General features: G+C 39.2%; 1 protein-coding gene across 2 annotated transcripts in view; it reads left to right on the top strand.

Moving 5' to 3' along the window:
* Positions 1–14,519, top strand: part of GPLD1 (glycosylphosphatidylinositol specific phospholipase D1) — a 66,222-nt gene that overhangs the window by 16,820 nt on the left and 34,883 nt on the right. For both annotated transcript variants that reach the window (XM_013977471.2, XM_001925909.7), the window contains 5 exons: positions 5,985–6,063; positions 8,448–8,545; positions 8,968–9,078; positions 9,849–9,897; positions 10,525–10,579. In XM_013977471.2, the coding sequence (XP_013832925.2) occupies positions 9,013–9,078; positions 9,849–9,897; positions 10,525–10,579 (170 nt within the window). In that variant the 5' untranslated portion in view covers positions 5,985–6,063; positions 8,448–8,545; positions 8,968–9,012. The remainder of the gene's footprint in view (positions 1–5,984; positions 6,064–8,447; positions 8,546–8,967; positions 9,079–9,848; positions 9,898–10,524; positions 10,580–14,519) is intronic.

Below are 14,519 nucleotides of genomic sequence, written 5' to 3'. Positions count from 1 at the left end.
CATATACCATTTCTGGTGATGGACTTTTATTTCAGCTAGGTATTTTTCAATTCTATAATTTCTATACTGTTCTTCTTTACATCTTCTATTCCTTTGAGAGATTTTGTGTGTTTGAAGTGTGCTTGTGGTTTTTTTACTGAGGCATTTTTACGATGGCTATTGTAAAGTATTGTCAGATAATTCAAAAATTTCTGCCATCTCCATGTCGGCATCTACTGATTGTATTTTTTCATTCTTTTTGATGTCTTCCTTGTTCTTTGTATGACAAGTGACCTTTGGTTGAAACCTGAACATTTTAGAAGGTATTAGATTATGATATTTGAGATCTTATTTAAGCTTCTTGTTTGAGTTGTCTTCCTCTGATAGGGGGAAGAATTAGGGGACTCTGCCTCCTGACTGTCAACTGGGGTTAGAATTTAAGGTCCTTCACTGGGACTCTCCTAATGCCTCCCTGACTGGAAGGAGTAGGAGTGCCTAATTGCTTCTCGTCACCATGGCCTCTCCTGATGTCGGAGGGCAGAGGTGACCTCTTATTGCTGGGTGAGTGTGGATGTCCTGATCTCCCCTGGGCCTCCTCTGATCCCCCTTTCCCCACCGCCATCCCATTGTAGGAAAAGGGGGAGAGTCCTTGTTGCTGCCAGTTGGGCTTGGATGCCAGGCTCTCCTCATGGTCTCTCTGATACCAAAGGATAGGGGCAGAGGGCAGAAAGGCAGGGATGAAAGTTCTGGCTCCCTCCTTAGCCTTCCTTGATGCTGCTTTGGTGGGGGAGTTGGGGTTCCTCATTGCAGCCTCATGAGGGGGGAAGTCTAGGCCCCCCACTAGACCTTAGTTTGTGGTGAGGAAGGGTGGGGCCACGGTTTTTTTCTGTGATGTCTGCCTGGAATAGACAGGTTATTGTGTAGAAATTCTGTCTTGCTTAAGCTGTCCCTTTCCTGGTTGTGTGGCTAGAGAGAGATGGCTTTTGTTGTAGCTTTGTTTTTGTTTTGCCTAGACCCATGGGGATTTCTAGGTGGCTGATTTTTCTAGGATCCAGTTTGGGATAGATGAAGCAAAAAGAAAATCCAGAGAACTCACCACAGTGTTACTCTTCAGGTTCTGAGTCTCTTCGCCAATCTTCATACTTAGCTCCACCTTTCAGAGTCTTCTTATGTTGGTTTTGTATACAATGCCCAGGGTTTTCAGTTGTAGTTAGCCAGAGGAAGAGGAAAAATTAGGCACAGAAGTCCTAGTGACGTTAATTTTTATCACTTGGTTAAGATGGTATCTGCCACATGTTTACATTGGAAAACTAGTAAGTATTCTCTCCTTTGAAAATTAATTAGTAAATATTTTGTGGAGAAATATATTGAGGTAATGTAAAGATCCTGTTCCTTATCAAACTTTTAGCATCCACTGATGATTCTTTCCTGAAATAATTCTTTTGATGGCCAAATTGTTTATCTGATTCCATCAGTCCATCTACATTTATTAGTTGTCACTCTGCTGTAAGGTAGAGTTTTTTCTCCTTCCTCTATTTATCTATTTCTTTATGTCAATATACATTCACGGATTCCTATTTTACTCAGTGGTTTATATCACATTATTAACATTATTTATTTTGATGCTCAAATCATCCCAGATTTCATTTCAAGTTGGCTTTTGTGTCTGTCTCTCTGTCTATATACTTATTTAAAACCACGAATTCACACAAAAATATCTCCAGTTCCAACCTTCACCACAGGATCTATTCCAGCCTTCTCTGTGTCTGTATCGGGAATTCCTTTCTCCAACAGTGAAGAACCTGGCCTCTCTCATCCTTGGTATATATTCTTACATGCTCAGTCTCCTTGTATGTGATCAGTTTCCTGCCCATGCCTTACAAATCCCTTCAGTCTTGGGACTGCTAGTCGATCCCCTTGGCCCAGAAACAGATGAAAAAAATAAAACAGAGAAGACATACTTGACCAAGAACTACATAATTGCTTACATAGTTCACTGAATTTTCTTTCTTTTTTTTTTTTTTTGTTTTATTTTTTTGGGGGGTGTTTGTTTGTTTGTTTGTTTTTTGGCCACATCTATGGCATGCAGAAGTTCCAGGGTGAGGGATCAATCCCATGCCACAGTAGTGACAATGCCAGATCTATAACCTTTTGAGCCACCAGGGAATTCCTGAAGTTTAACTATCTTCAGATTTGGAAACAGATTCACTTTTATGGTCAATTTTTAAAATTTTTTCATTTTTTTCCAATTTAATATGTGAAAATGGTTTTATTACAATTTAATTGACATTTAAATTATTGATTCGTTATTAATTGGGTTAAAGATATTTTCAAGAATTTATTGACTGTTTCCATTGCCTCTTCTGTGAATCATCTATGTCTTTTGCTCATTTTTCTATGGGGTATTTATCTTGATGTGAGGGATGACTTATTTATGAAGTGGAATATCCTGTCATGTGTCAAGTGATTCTTGTGGTTATTTTTGTCTTAAATTTGTTTCTGGTGCTCTTTACCATGTAGAACATTTAATTTTTGTGTAGTTAAGTGCATCAATCTTTTCTTTCAGGGTTTCTGCCTATATGTTTGTTTTAGAAATATCACTCCCACTGTGAGATTATACAGTCACTCACTTAAAATTTGTGCTATTAATTTCATGGCTCTATTTTTGACATTTAATGCTCTAATTCATCTGTGTTTATTCTGGCATTAAAGCATGATAGGCATCCAGTGACCTGGTGTTAGTTATGTCAACTTCAAGTCAGTGTCACTAAGGCTAAGTATGGATTCTCTGCAAAAATGGAATACTCATGGCCATGGAGCTGAACCAACACCACTGATGATTCCATAACTTGATTTTCCTCTGCCATGCGTTAAGTGATTGTGTCTACTTGAGTCTGTTTCTTTATTCTTTCAATGATCTCCTTCTTTTGGCTCTGATATCATATTGTTTTTATTTCTATAATTAAAAATAATTTTAGGGCCACACCTGCTGCATATGGAAGCTCTCAGGCTAGGGGTTGAATTGGAGCTACATCTGCCAGCCTACACTACAGCCACAGCAATGCGGAATCTGAGCCACATCTGTAACCTATGCAATGCTGGATCCTTAACCCACTGAGTGAGGCCAGGGGTTGAACCCACATCCTCTTGGATACTAGTAGAGTTCTCAAACCACTGAGCTGCAATGAGAACTGCAAAAATTATTTTTATTTTTTAATTTTCTTTTAAATTTGTTTAATTTTTTTGCTTTTTAGGGCCATACTTACAGCATATGGAGGTTCCCAGGCTAGGGGTCGAATCAGAGCTACAGCTGCCAGCCTACACCACAGCCATAGCCATGCAGGATCCGAGCCGTGTCTGTGACCTACACCCCAGCTCATGGCAATGCTGGATCCTTAACCCACTGAGCAAGGCCAGGGATCTACCTGCAACCTCGTGTTTCCTAGTCAGATTTATTTCCACTGTGCCACAATGGGAACTCCTCAGAAATATATTTTTATATCTGAAGGATACATCCTCCCTCTGTATTCTTTTCTCCTCCCAGCAGTTTCCTATTTTGCTGACACATTTACTTCTTACTTTAAAAATTTTCTTTAATTTTAAAAATTTATTTATTTTTTGGCTGTGCCCACGGCATGTGGAAATTCCCAGGTCTGGGATTGAACCCATGCCAGACGGTAACCAGAGCCACAGTAGTACAATGCTGAGTCCTTCACTACTAGGCCATTGAGAACTCTACACATTTACTTTTTAAAATTTACTTTAGAATTATTTTTTCGTGTTAAATAATACTACCTCACTGGAAGATACAGATTTAATAAGTCTTTTTAAAATTGTTACTAAAGTATAGTTGATTTATAATGCTGTGCCGATTTCTGCTAACAAGTCTTAATACATATAAAGGGACCAAAACAGTGGCTGGTAAGGTAAATATTCAGTAAAGTTAATTATTACTTTGAAGTGACAAAAGTCCAACTTGGGTTATCTTTAGGGAAAAAGGGGACTTTATTGGTTCATGTAACTGATAGCCCTGGGGCAGAGCTGAACCAAGAGGTCTAGATGGTGTTCATTCTGCCAGCAGAAGACACTGGCCACCCAGGACTCAGCCTCTAAGTTTAAACCTTCCACAAGAAGAGAGGGCATCTTCCCCATAGCCTGGGCAAGGAAGCCTTGGGGAAGGTTCCAGCTGAACTGGATTCTGTCCATTGTGCATCTCTGAGCCAAACATGGTAGTGGGAGTGGATACGCTGGCCTCAAGTCCCCATGGTCAAGCCTTCCAGATCAATATGGAAGTGATTCTGTCTCTAGAGGACTAGGAATGGGATATGGCTTGGAAAAGGAAAAAAAAAGTTAGATGATAACTATATTTCCCTATGTTTTTAAGTTCTTTCAGGTACTTCTTTGTTGCTTCCATGTAGAGCCTATGTAGGAGTTCCTGGTGGCTCATTAGGTTAAGGATCTGGTATTGTCACTGCTATGGCATGGTTGCTTCTGTGGTGTGTTTGAGCTCTGGCCCAGGAATTTCTGCATGCCATGAGTGTGGCTAAAATATGTATTTTTTCATATGTATATATTTTTTTCATATATATATATAGCCTATGTTATTGGTAAGTCCCTACTGAAAAATTGAGAAGTTGGACTGCCAAACTTTTCCCTTGCCCACTGTGTCAGAGTTCATCTGCCCATCATGGAAACCTCCTGTCTAGCTTATGCTGACAGGGGCTCAGTACCAAGTATTAGGGAATTCAGTGCTCATGAACTGTGAGAACTGGAGGAGCAGGCTCTAGGCCGAGTGTCCAGAGAGGACTCCCAGAGCAATGCACAGAACTGGCCTGCCAAGGCCACCCTGTAGTCAAACAGCTACTGTCCCATTTGCTAGCTCCAGGTCCAACTGTCTCCTACATGGTTTGGAAATTAGGAGGCCAGCCTTGACTGTGGAATCCAGGACCTCATTGCCTGAGCCATGCTCCTTACTAGCAAAATGGATGCCCACCCTGGGCCACCTCTACCTCTGCCCTGGAAAAGCCAAGCACTTCTGTGCTGGCTGAAGGAGCAAAAGAGGAAGTGAGTTCCTCGGTAGAGGCCGGGAAAAGTAGCCTTTGTTTTCTGGACTCTAGTGTGCATCTGGGTGTGGCCCCGAGGGGTTGGATCAGATGGAGCGAGCCAGGCAACCAAGGAAGGATGCTGAAAAGAAAACCTCTACCAATGACTTGTGTATCCTTTTATTTATTTATTATTTTGGCATATGGGATTCCTGGGCCAGGGAATAGATCCAAGCCTCAGTTGCAACCTAAGCCGCTGCTGTGGCGACGCTGGATCTTTAGCCCAGTGTGCTGGGTCGGGGATGGAACCTGTGTCCCAGTGTTCTCAAGACACTGCCAATTGTGTTGCGCCACAGCGGGAACTCTTGTACATCCCTTTAAAATGGAAAGGATATTTTTTAACCACCCAAAAGGTAATAATCTTAACCTTTGATCTATAAAGGATATAATCTTACTCTAAAGCACAGGTAGCAACCATAAACTAATATATATAGACACACACATGTATAGACACACACTTATATCTGATCTATATGTATGCATACATGTGTATGTATGTCTATGTTTTTCTCATTTTATTGTCCCCAAATCATTGAAAATCTTACCACAGATCAGTTCCAGGTTGCGTCTTGGATCCCATGTTCCTATGACTGTGGCTAAGCTGTGAAATAGCCTGAGGGAAATCCTGCTCTACTGGGTAGACAGAGAAAATAAAAGAAGGTGAAATTCAAAGAGATGGTTTTTGCTACTTCTTCATTAGCCTGTCTGTTTTTGGTAGGAAAGAACCTGAAGTTAAATATTTTAGGGTGTTGTTTGGATTATACGTGAATTTTTATTATTTACTTCCTTCCACCTTCCTTCCATCGTGTTGTTCTAATATCCCATAGCTGGAAATTGATTGGGCTTGCTTTTCCCAGACTGTTGACTCTTGCCCCTTAACCTCTGTATTTTCCTGCTCCCCAGCTGTTACTTGAACACCAGGATGCATATCAGGCTGGAACTGTATTTCCTGATTCGTTTTACCCCAGCATCTGTGAAAGAGGTAAGATAAGGATTTGCAGACCCAATGATGTCCCTTTTCCTTGGTTCATAGGAATAGCTAGGACTCAAAACTTGCATATAATATAACACATTTTATTTTTCACTGTTGTTAATCAAAGGTTTAGTTCAGTTGCATTTTCCTTTTAACCAAAATTTACCTACTTAAGCATGGACATTCTGAAAGCTTTATTCTAAGTGCCCTTACTTGCTTTCTTGCTTTGTGGCAGAAGAGAAAACATTTTGAAAGAGATCAAAAGGTCTGAGTTTTTATTCCTTCTATGCTGTCTGTTAGCATGTGACCTCGAAAAAGCCACTTTCAGGCGGGGTCTCAGTTTCCATATCTACAGCATAGTAACATTTAGTTACTATTTAATTAATAGTAATAATTAATGCCTGCCTAGCTGCTTTACCGAATTGCCGTTAGTATTAATGTATGTTATTTTGTCAAAAGTTATGCAAATATGAGGTAGTGTTACTAGTGCACTGGGCTCCTGGGTTGTATCAGCAAGGGCTCTGGTGGGCACAGAAGATACGTTCAAGCTGAGTAGTTTGTGGGGAATTTTATGAAGGCACCTTTTACAAAGGTGTGAACGGGATATAAGAAAACTGCAAGGGTTAGTACAGGGGAGGAAGGGGTTGCTGGAACTGCAGACAGAGCTGCGTGGAGGGAGTCACTTGATGGGGGCCAGACCTTGAATCAGAGTCGCAGCCAGCCCACTGCGACCCCACAGAAGGGAAGCTGGGAGGACTGAATACCCGATCCTCTCTCTCTTCTTTTTCTCTGATTTCTTGTGGGTTCTCCCCATTGGCCAAACCAAACCCACCCCAAGCCAGAGGGCAAAGAAGTCAACTGAAGCAGGTCTCTGCAGAGGAGCAGTGCAGATAGAGAAGGCTGGAGAATGTACAGGGGGGGACAAATGAAAGACATCAAGTACACTGGGTCACTGCACACATCATTTTTGGAGTCTCAGGGTCATCAGCCATTATCCCATTTTAAAAAGTAAATTCAGCCATGCATTTATTTATATTTTTAGCCATACCCATGGCATGTGGAAGTTCCCAGGGTGGTGATCGAACCTGCACCACAGCAGCAACCCAAGCTGTTGCAGTGACAATGCCAGATCCTTTACCCATTGAGTCACAGGAAAACTCCAATAATGCCTTTGAAGTCAGTAAAATGTTTAGAGCTCCCCACTCTTATCATTATGATCCCAGATAACTAAGCTTAAACAAGATTAGAGACAGACCTGGATGACCTACTGTAAACTATAGCATAGCCGGGACCAAGGTGCTTGGGCCAGTGCACAGTGCCTGCCAGCTGCCAGCATCCAGCAAGACATGGGATGTGGCCTTCTTTTGCTTCCAGTCTGTATGATTTACAGAGGGCACAAAGAGCTTCAGTTAATCTGGCAATTTGGCTAAGTGAAGGTTTGTTGAAAGAACTACTGCTATCCTGAGTTCCTGTTGTGGCACAGCAGAAATGAATCCAACGAATCCAACGAGTATCCATGAAGACTCTGGTTCGATCCCTGACCTCACTCAGTGGGTGAAGGATCCAGTGTTGCCGTGAGCTGTGGTGTAGGTCACAGATGTGGCTTGGATCCTGCATTGCTATGGCTATGGCTATGCCAGCAGCTGCAGCTCTGATTGGACCCCTAGCCTGGGAACCTCCATATGCCACAGGTGTGGGCCTAAAAAGCAAAATAATAATAATAATAATTTTTATATATTCAAATGCTCAAAAGCCCTTGGAGTATCTGTTTTTGTCTTTTGTGCTCTTGAGGAGGCTGACTGTGATGGAAAAGAAGATAAAAAAAAAAAAAAAAACCAGACCAACCCAAAACTAAAACAAAAGACAGCGTCTCCCCTAGCTTTAGGGCACAGAAATTGAAAACATTTCCAGCTTCTGCTACAGCTCATCTGTTTCCAGATGCTATGAGCCCTTCTGTTGACTGGCCCTTGTGTTCTAGAGGCTTCTTTTGCATGTTGACCCAGGAAACTAAGGCTTGAAGGGAAGGCTAAGGGACACAGCAGCACAGCAGGTGGTGATGGAAGATTTGATTGAGAATCTCTGACATTTTTTTGTTTATTAGTTTGTCTTTTTAGGGCCGAGCCTACAGCTTACGGAGGTTGCCAGTCTAGGGGTAAAACTGGAACTGTAGCTGCCAGCCTACGCTACAGCCACAGCAACAGCAGATCCGAGCTGCATCTGAGACCTACACCACAGTTCACGGCAACACCAGGTCCTTTAACCCACTGAGTGAGGCCAGGGATCAAACCTGTGTCCTCATGGATGCTGGTCAGATTCATTTCCACTGAGCCATGACGGAACTCCTCTCCGACGTTTTAAGAAAGAATCTTGAGAGTCTGCTTTTGTCTTGTCAGGACAATTCCATGACGTGTCTGAGAGGACTCACTGGACCCCATTTCTTAATGCAAGCGTGCATTACATCCGGGAGAACTATCCCCTCCCCTGGGATAAGGTAGGCACAGCCCCTAATCCTACAAATTTCCAGTCCCAGACCGGCCAAGCCCTATCTTTGCACCTGCATTAACCCCATTATAATCCCCATTCCCACCCTGGACTTGGAGGGCCACTCACCATTGTGGCTTCGGTGCCAGACACAGCATGTGGAACCCAGTAGGTGGCTAGTTAATACTTGACTAAGCGATGTTTATAAAATTTGGGGTATGGCACTTGGTCATTTTGCTCGCCTAGTAAATGAATCTGAAAGCAGTTCTGGGACACTCGAAAACGTTTCAAAAAGTCCTTTGTGGTTTTGGGGAACTAGAAACTACAACCTACCGGTCTCCCTAATGACAGTGAATTCATATTTATGAATCCTTTTAATCATTGTTATAAAATAAGCCAAATGCACACAACTCTCATTTGCTTATTTGGCAGGACACAGAGAAGTTGGTAGCTTTCTTGTTTGGCATTGCCTCTCACATGGTGGCAGATATCAGCTGGCACGGGCTGGGTATTGAACAAGGATTCCTTAGGACAATGGCAGCTGTGAGTACCTATCTTTAGGTTGATGACTTTACAGGAATGATATTGTCATATCCAAGATCCAAAATGGACCCTTTCATGTAAAGAAAACTTTTAAGTTATTCAGATGTCACATTGCAACAAGACTCTTGACCCAAAGCAGTATTTGCTAGATTTTCATCTTTTCCTGTTCATTTCTCTTACTCTCTTGCTTCCTGGGTAAATTCGTCCATGGGGCAGAATGACTAATGCACAGAAAACAGCGATAAATGTGAAGTTCTGTTTTAGTTGCAAACAATATTTGAGAAATGTTATGTTTTATTCAAGCTGTGCATCTCAATAAAGGTATGAATACCTACTGCTTGGTTCTGTGTAAAAGTAAGTGTCACATGTTTTTGTTTTCTTGCCTTTTGACTTTTCTGTGTGAAGGTGCCATTTCCCCAAACTGAAAACTGTGCTCTCACCTGGTGCCTTAGCTTCTCAAAGTCCCCTCTGGTCACTCATTGATATTAATACCATTTTGTGAGGAATTTAAGTTGCACGTAGTAGAGATTTTCTAAATATCCTGTTAGATGCAAATGTCTGCCCTAGCATTACCTGTTACGAGACATTACATATACAACTCAGCTGCCAAATCCTTTTTTAACAAAAGAATAAAATTAAGTGTTGCTTTGACAAGTGAGTCCATCCACTAGGCATGCTAAGCTCTCATCTCCCCACCACTCACTTAATTTAGGATGGGAGTTGGGGCTTCAGTTGTGCTCTATACCAGATGGTTCTCTTTTTTTCCTCAGGTTGATTTTCACGGCTCCTATTCGGAGGCGCACTCTACTGGTGATTTCGGTACTGTTTATTTACATTTGCCAAATTTTCTCTTGGGGTAGTTATATATCAGTTGTAATCAGCACTGTATCTAGCATATGTATTTTTAAAAATCTTTTGTCACTAGCGTATACCAACCAGCTTTCTATTTTAATATTGAGATTTGTGTAGCATACAGAAATACTTCATTTAACATAGAGATGTACTTTTGTAAAGGTGTATATATATTTTTGTGGAAAACACATTTTACTGTTGACTTGTATTATTTTAGAAAAGTGCTGCATTTATATCAGATTAAAATTTGTTGCCTATTGTCTTCTCATTCTTTAGCTTCAAATTGGTAAAATTCATCTTTTTTTCTATAGTAAATTATCTTTATACAGAGTAGGTGGTGAGTGGTGTTTATTTCAAAGAACCTTTATGATCCATTTTAAAGTAAAACCTTTTGGTTTATATAGGTGATAATTTCTTCATTCATGTGTTTCTTTAAGATTTTAAGAGATCACCTTTTCTTAAAGACATGCCTGTACCTAAAATAATGAATGGAAACCTGCAACAATGTAATAATCCAGATTGTGCAAATTTGTGTTCAAAGAAGCATGCTGTGTATTGTCATTAATCCATCAAATGTAAATATTTTTTTCATAGGAGGAGATGTATTGAGCCAGTTTGAATTTAATTTTAATTACCTCGCACGGCACTGGTAAGAGCAATGGACATTTAAATACATGATACCTACATAGCAGTTAGGAGCTTGACCCTTTTTTCCTTAGAAAATAGAACTTACCATGTAATTAGGAGCCTTCGGTCTTCTGCATTTTTAAATTTGAAAAATAAAACTATAGGTTCAAATAGTCTAATTAGATTCTTTAGAAGAAAATTGTGAATCATGCCAAACCTATAAAATAATGTATATTTATAAATAAAAAAAATAAGATGATGCACACCTGTGTAGCTTCCACCTACTTTAAGAAACAGCCTTACTGGAGTTCCCATCGTGGCTCAGTGGAAATGAATCTGACCAGCATCCATGAGGACACAGGTTTGATCGCTGGCCTTGCTCAGTGGGTTAAGGATCCGGCATTGCCATGAGCTGTGGTGTAGGTCACAGACACGGCTCAGCTCGGATCCAGCATTGCTGTGGCTGTGGTGTAGGCCGGCAGCAACAGCTCAGATTCAGCCCCTAGCCTGGGAACCTCCATGTGCCACGGGTGTGGTCCTAAAAAAAAAAAAAAAAAAAAAAAAAAAAAAGGACAAAAACAAAAAAGTAGAGCCTTACTGGTATCTTGAAGCTCCATGCCTTCCCTCCTCTAGCATCTTTTCTCCCATCAGGGGTAACCACTACCCTAGGTTTTCTATTAATCATTAGTTGCTTTTCTCTATAGTTTTACTATATATAGCTGTAGCCATATGCAAAACATTATTCTGGTTAAAATTAAATTTTAAATTAGAATTAAATTTTAAAATGTGTTTTTGCTTAAAATTGTTTCTCTGAAATTTAATCATATTGATAACTTGAGCTGTAGTTCATTCGTTTTCACCACTATATGGTCTTCCATTGCGTGGCTCTACCATAATGACTCTCCTTCATTCTGAGGCTGATGGATGTGTAAGTAGTGTTAAATAGTTTTGCCTTATGTGTAGTGTTGCTGCAGACATTTTTGTACACATGTTTTTGCACCAGAAGGGAATAACTTTCAAGTAACTGACTCTGGAAATGGAATTGCTAGGTTGTAGGGTTTATGCATGTTTAATTTAACTCGGTAATCCCAGACCCCTACTCAAAATGGTCTTCCCAATTTTTACTCCCATCAGCTTTGTTCTGCTTCTTCTGGGTTCTCCAATACTTGGTACTATTCAACTCTTAAATTTTTCTCAACTATTTGGTATGTAATAGTATCTCCTTAATGTTTTCATTTTCATTTCCCAGATTACTGATGAGGCTGAATATTCTTTCATATTTTATCAATCTTTTGTGTTTCATTTTATTTTCATTTTTTAAGATTTTAATTTTTTCCATTATTCTTGATTTACAGTATTATGTCAATTTCTACTATACAGCAAAATGAGCCAGTCTCTCATATATATATATATATATATTTTTTTTTTTTCTTACATTATCCTCCATCATGTTCTGTCACAAGTGACTAGATAGAGGATCTCATTGCTTATCCACTCCAAATGCATTAGTTTGTGTCTATTCATTTTAAGTGAAAACATTCCATTTTTATTTAGCCTGTTTTTCTGTTGTTTCTTATTTCTCCGTATGTTCTGTCTTCTAATCGTTTGTCAATTTATCATTTATATGTTATAGATATCTTTTTGTAGTGTGTGGCATGTCTTTTTACTATGGTATATCTTGTTAAACAGAATTTTCTCATTTTAATGTATTTGAATATGTCATTCCTTTCCTTTGCAATTTGTACTTTTGATGTCTTATTTAAGAAATCCTTCCCTACCTTGAGGGCATGAAGTTATTCTCTCACATAGCATTCTAAAATCTAAATTAAAAATAACATCTAAAGTTAGTATTTTAATCTAAAGTTTAAAAACTTTTAAAGTTAAAAATGAAACTATAAATATTTAATTTTCCTGGAGTTAATTTCTTGTATATTCTGCAATAGAAATTTTTTTCCTCTAGAGATAACTGATTGTCTCAGAACCATTTATTAATAGTTTACCCTTTCCACACTGATCTGTAATGCCCTTTCTGACATAAATTGAAATTCCATATTTATGTAGGTCAGTTTTGGGGCTTTTTATCATGTTCCATTGTCTAGTTGACCCTCCCTGGGCACTACTGATTTTTAAAATTACGACAGCTTTAATTCATTTTGACATCTTCTAGGGCTATGCTTTTTTTCCCCTCAAACAGACCTTGTCTATTCTTTTGCCTTGAATTTTTTTTTTTTTTCTTTTTTCTAGGGCCGCACCCATGGCATATGGAGGTTCCCAGGCTAGGGGTCTAATTAGAGCTGTAGCTGCCGGCCTACACCACAGCCACAGCAACTCGGGATCCGAGCTGCGTCTGCGACCTACACCACAGCTCACGGCAACACCAGTTCCTTATCCCACTGAGCAAGACCCAGGGATTGAACCTGCAACCTCATGGTTCCTAGTCGGATTCATTAACCACTGAGCCACAATGGGAACTCTCACCTTGAATCTTCTAAACAAAGTGCTAGATTCAAGTTGCATGTTATAAGAAAAATCTTGTTGGAATTTTGATTTGAATTTTATAGAATCTAAATCGGGAGAAAATTAACAGTTTTGCAGTATTAAATCTTCTTATCCATAAATACATATTTTATTTGTCTTTAATGACTTTAAAGTTTTATAAATTTTTCCATCAAGGTCCTACACATTTTTTTAGATTTAGTTGCAGAGACTTTATATTATTTGCAGCCATAAATGGTAACTTTGGGCACCAATGTATTTTCTAATTGATTGCTGATGTATAGAAATGCAAGTGACTTTCTAATTTTGATTTCGTATCTAGTGACATTTCTAAAATATCTAATTCTAATAATTCAGCAGGAGATTCTGTTGAACCTACTGTAGACTCAATTTATAACCTACAAATTGTAACACTTTTGCTTTTCCTTTTCAATCTTTATATTCTTTTGGTTTTTTTCCTGTATATATTGGCTACTATTTCCAGCGCAATAGAAGTGGTGATATTGAGCATGCTTTTCTTGTACCTTATCTTAAAGAAAATGCTTTCAATGTTTTATCAAGGGTAATGTTTGCTGTAGATTTTTATGTATGTCCTTTATCAAAAGAAATAGACCTCTATTTCTAGTTTGTTAGTAGTTTTTACTATAAATTAATTTCATGTGGAGTTCCCATCCTGGCTCAGGAGAAATGAATATGACTAACTTCCATGAGGATGCAGGTTTGATCCCTGGCCTCGCTCAGTGGGTTAAGGATCCGGCATTGCCACGAGCTGTGGTGTAGGTGGTAGTCACGGCTCAGATCCTGCATGGCTGTGGCTGTGGTGTAGGCCAGCAGCTATAGCTCTGATTCGAATACTAGCCTGGGAACTTTCATATGCCTTGGGTGTGGCCCTAAAAAAAAGACAAAAAAAAAATTTCATGTGTATCAAACTCTTATTCTGCATCTGTTGAGAAAGTTATTTGTCTCTTAATCTGTTAATATAGTGAATTATACTAATCTATTTGCTAATATTAAATCAACTTTACTTCCTGGGACAAAACCAGTTTTACAGTGGCGTATCATTTTTTTTATATTCGTTGCGTCTCTTCTTGCTGTTTAGGGTTTTTGCATCTATTTTTATGAATTAGCTTGTATTGCAATTTTGGTACTAAGGTTATCCTGGCTTCGGGAAAGCAGGTGGGGAGTGTGTCTTCCTTTCTTAGTCTCTGGATGTCTGTGTAAGGTTATAATTTTAATTTGAACATTTGGTGGAATTTGTCTATAAAGCTCTCTAAGCCTAATGTTTTACAAAGTAGAGGCTTTAAAAATAACTTCTTTAATTATTTTAGGGTTATTCAGTTTTTCAACTTCTTCATAAAGAGTTTTTAATTCTTTTTTATTAATTTTTATGTTTTACCTTTTTCATAGAGTTTTATATTTTTCTAGGACTTTTCCATTTTTGTCTGTTTTTTTTAACATTTTGCTAT

The sequence above is a fragment of the Sus scrofa genome, chromosome 7 (assembly GCF_000003025.6).
Source record: "Sus scrofa isolate TJ Tabasco breed Duroc chromosome 7, Sscrofa11.1, whole genome shotgun sequence".
In the NCBI taxonomy this organism is placed as follows: domain Eukaryota; kingdom Metazoa; phylum Chordata; class Mammalia; order Artiodactyla; family Suidae; genus Sus; species Sus scrofa.
Note: the sequence above shows the minus strand (reverse complement) of the source record. Positions and strands in the feature narration are given on the sequence as shown.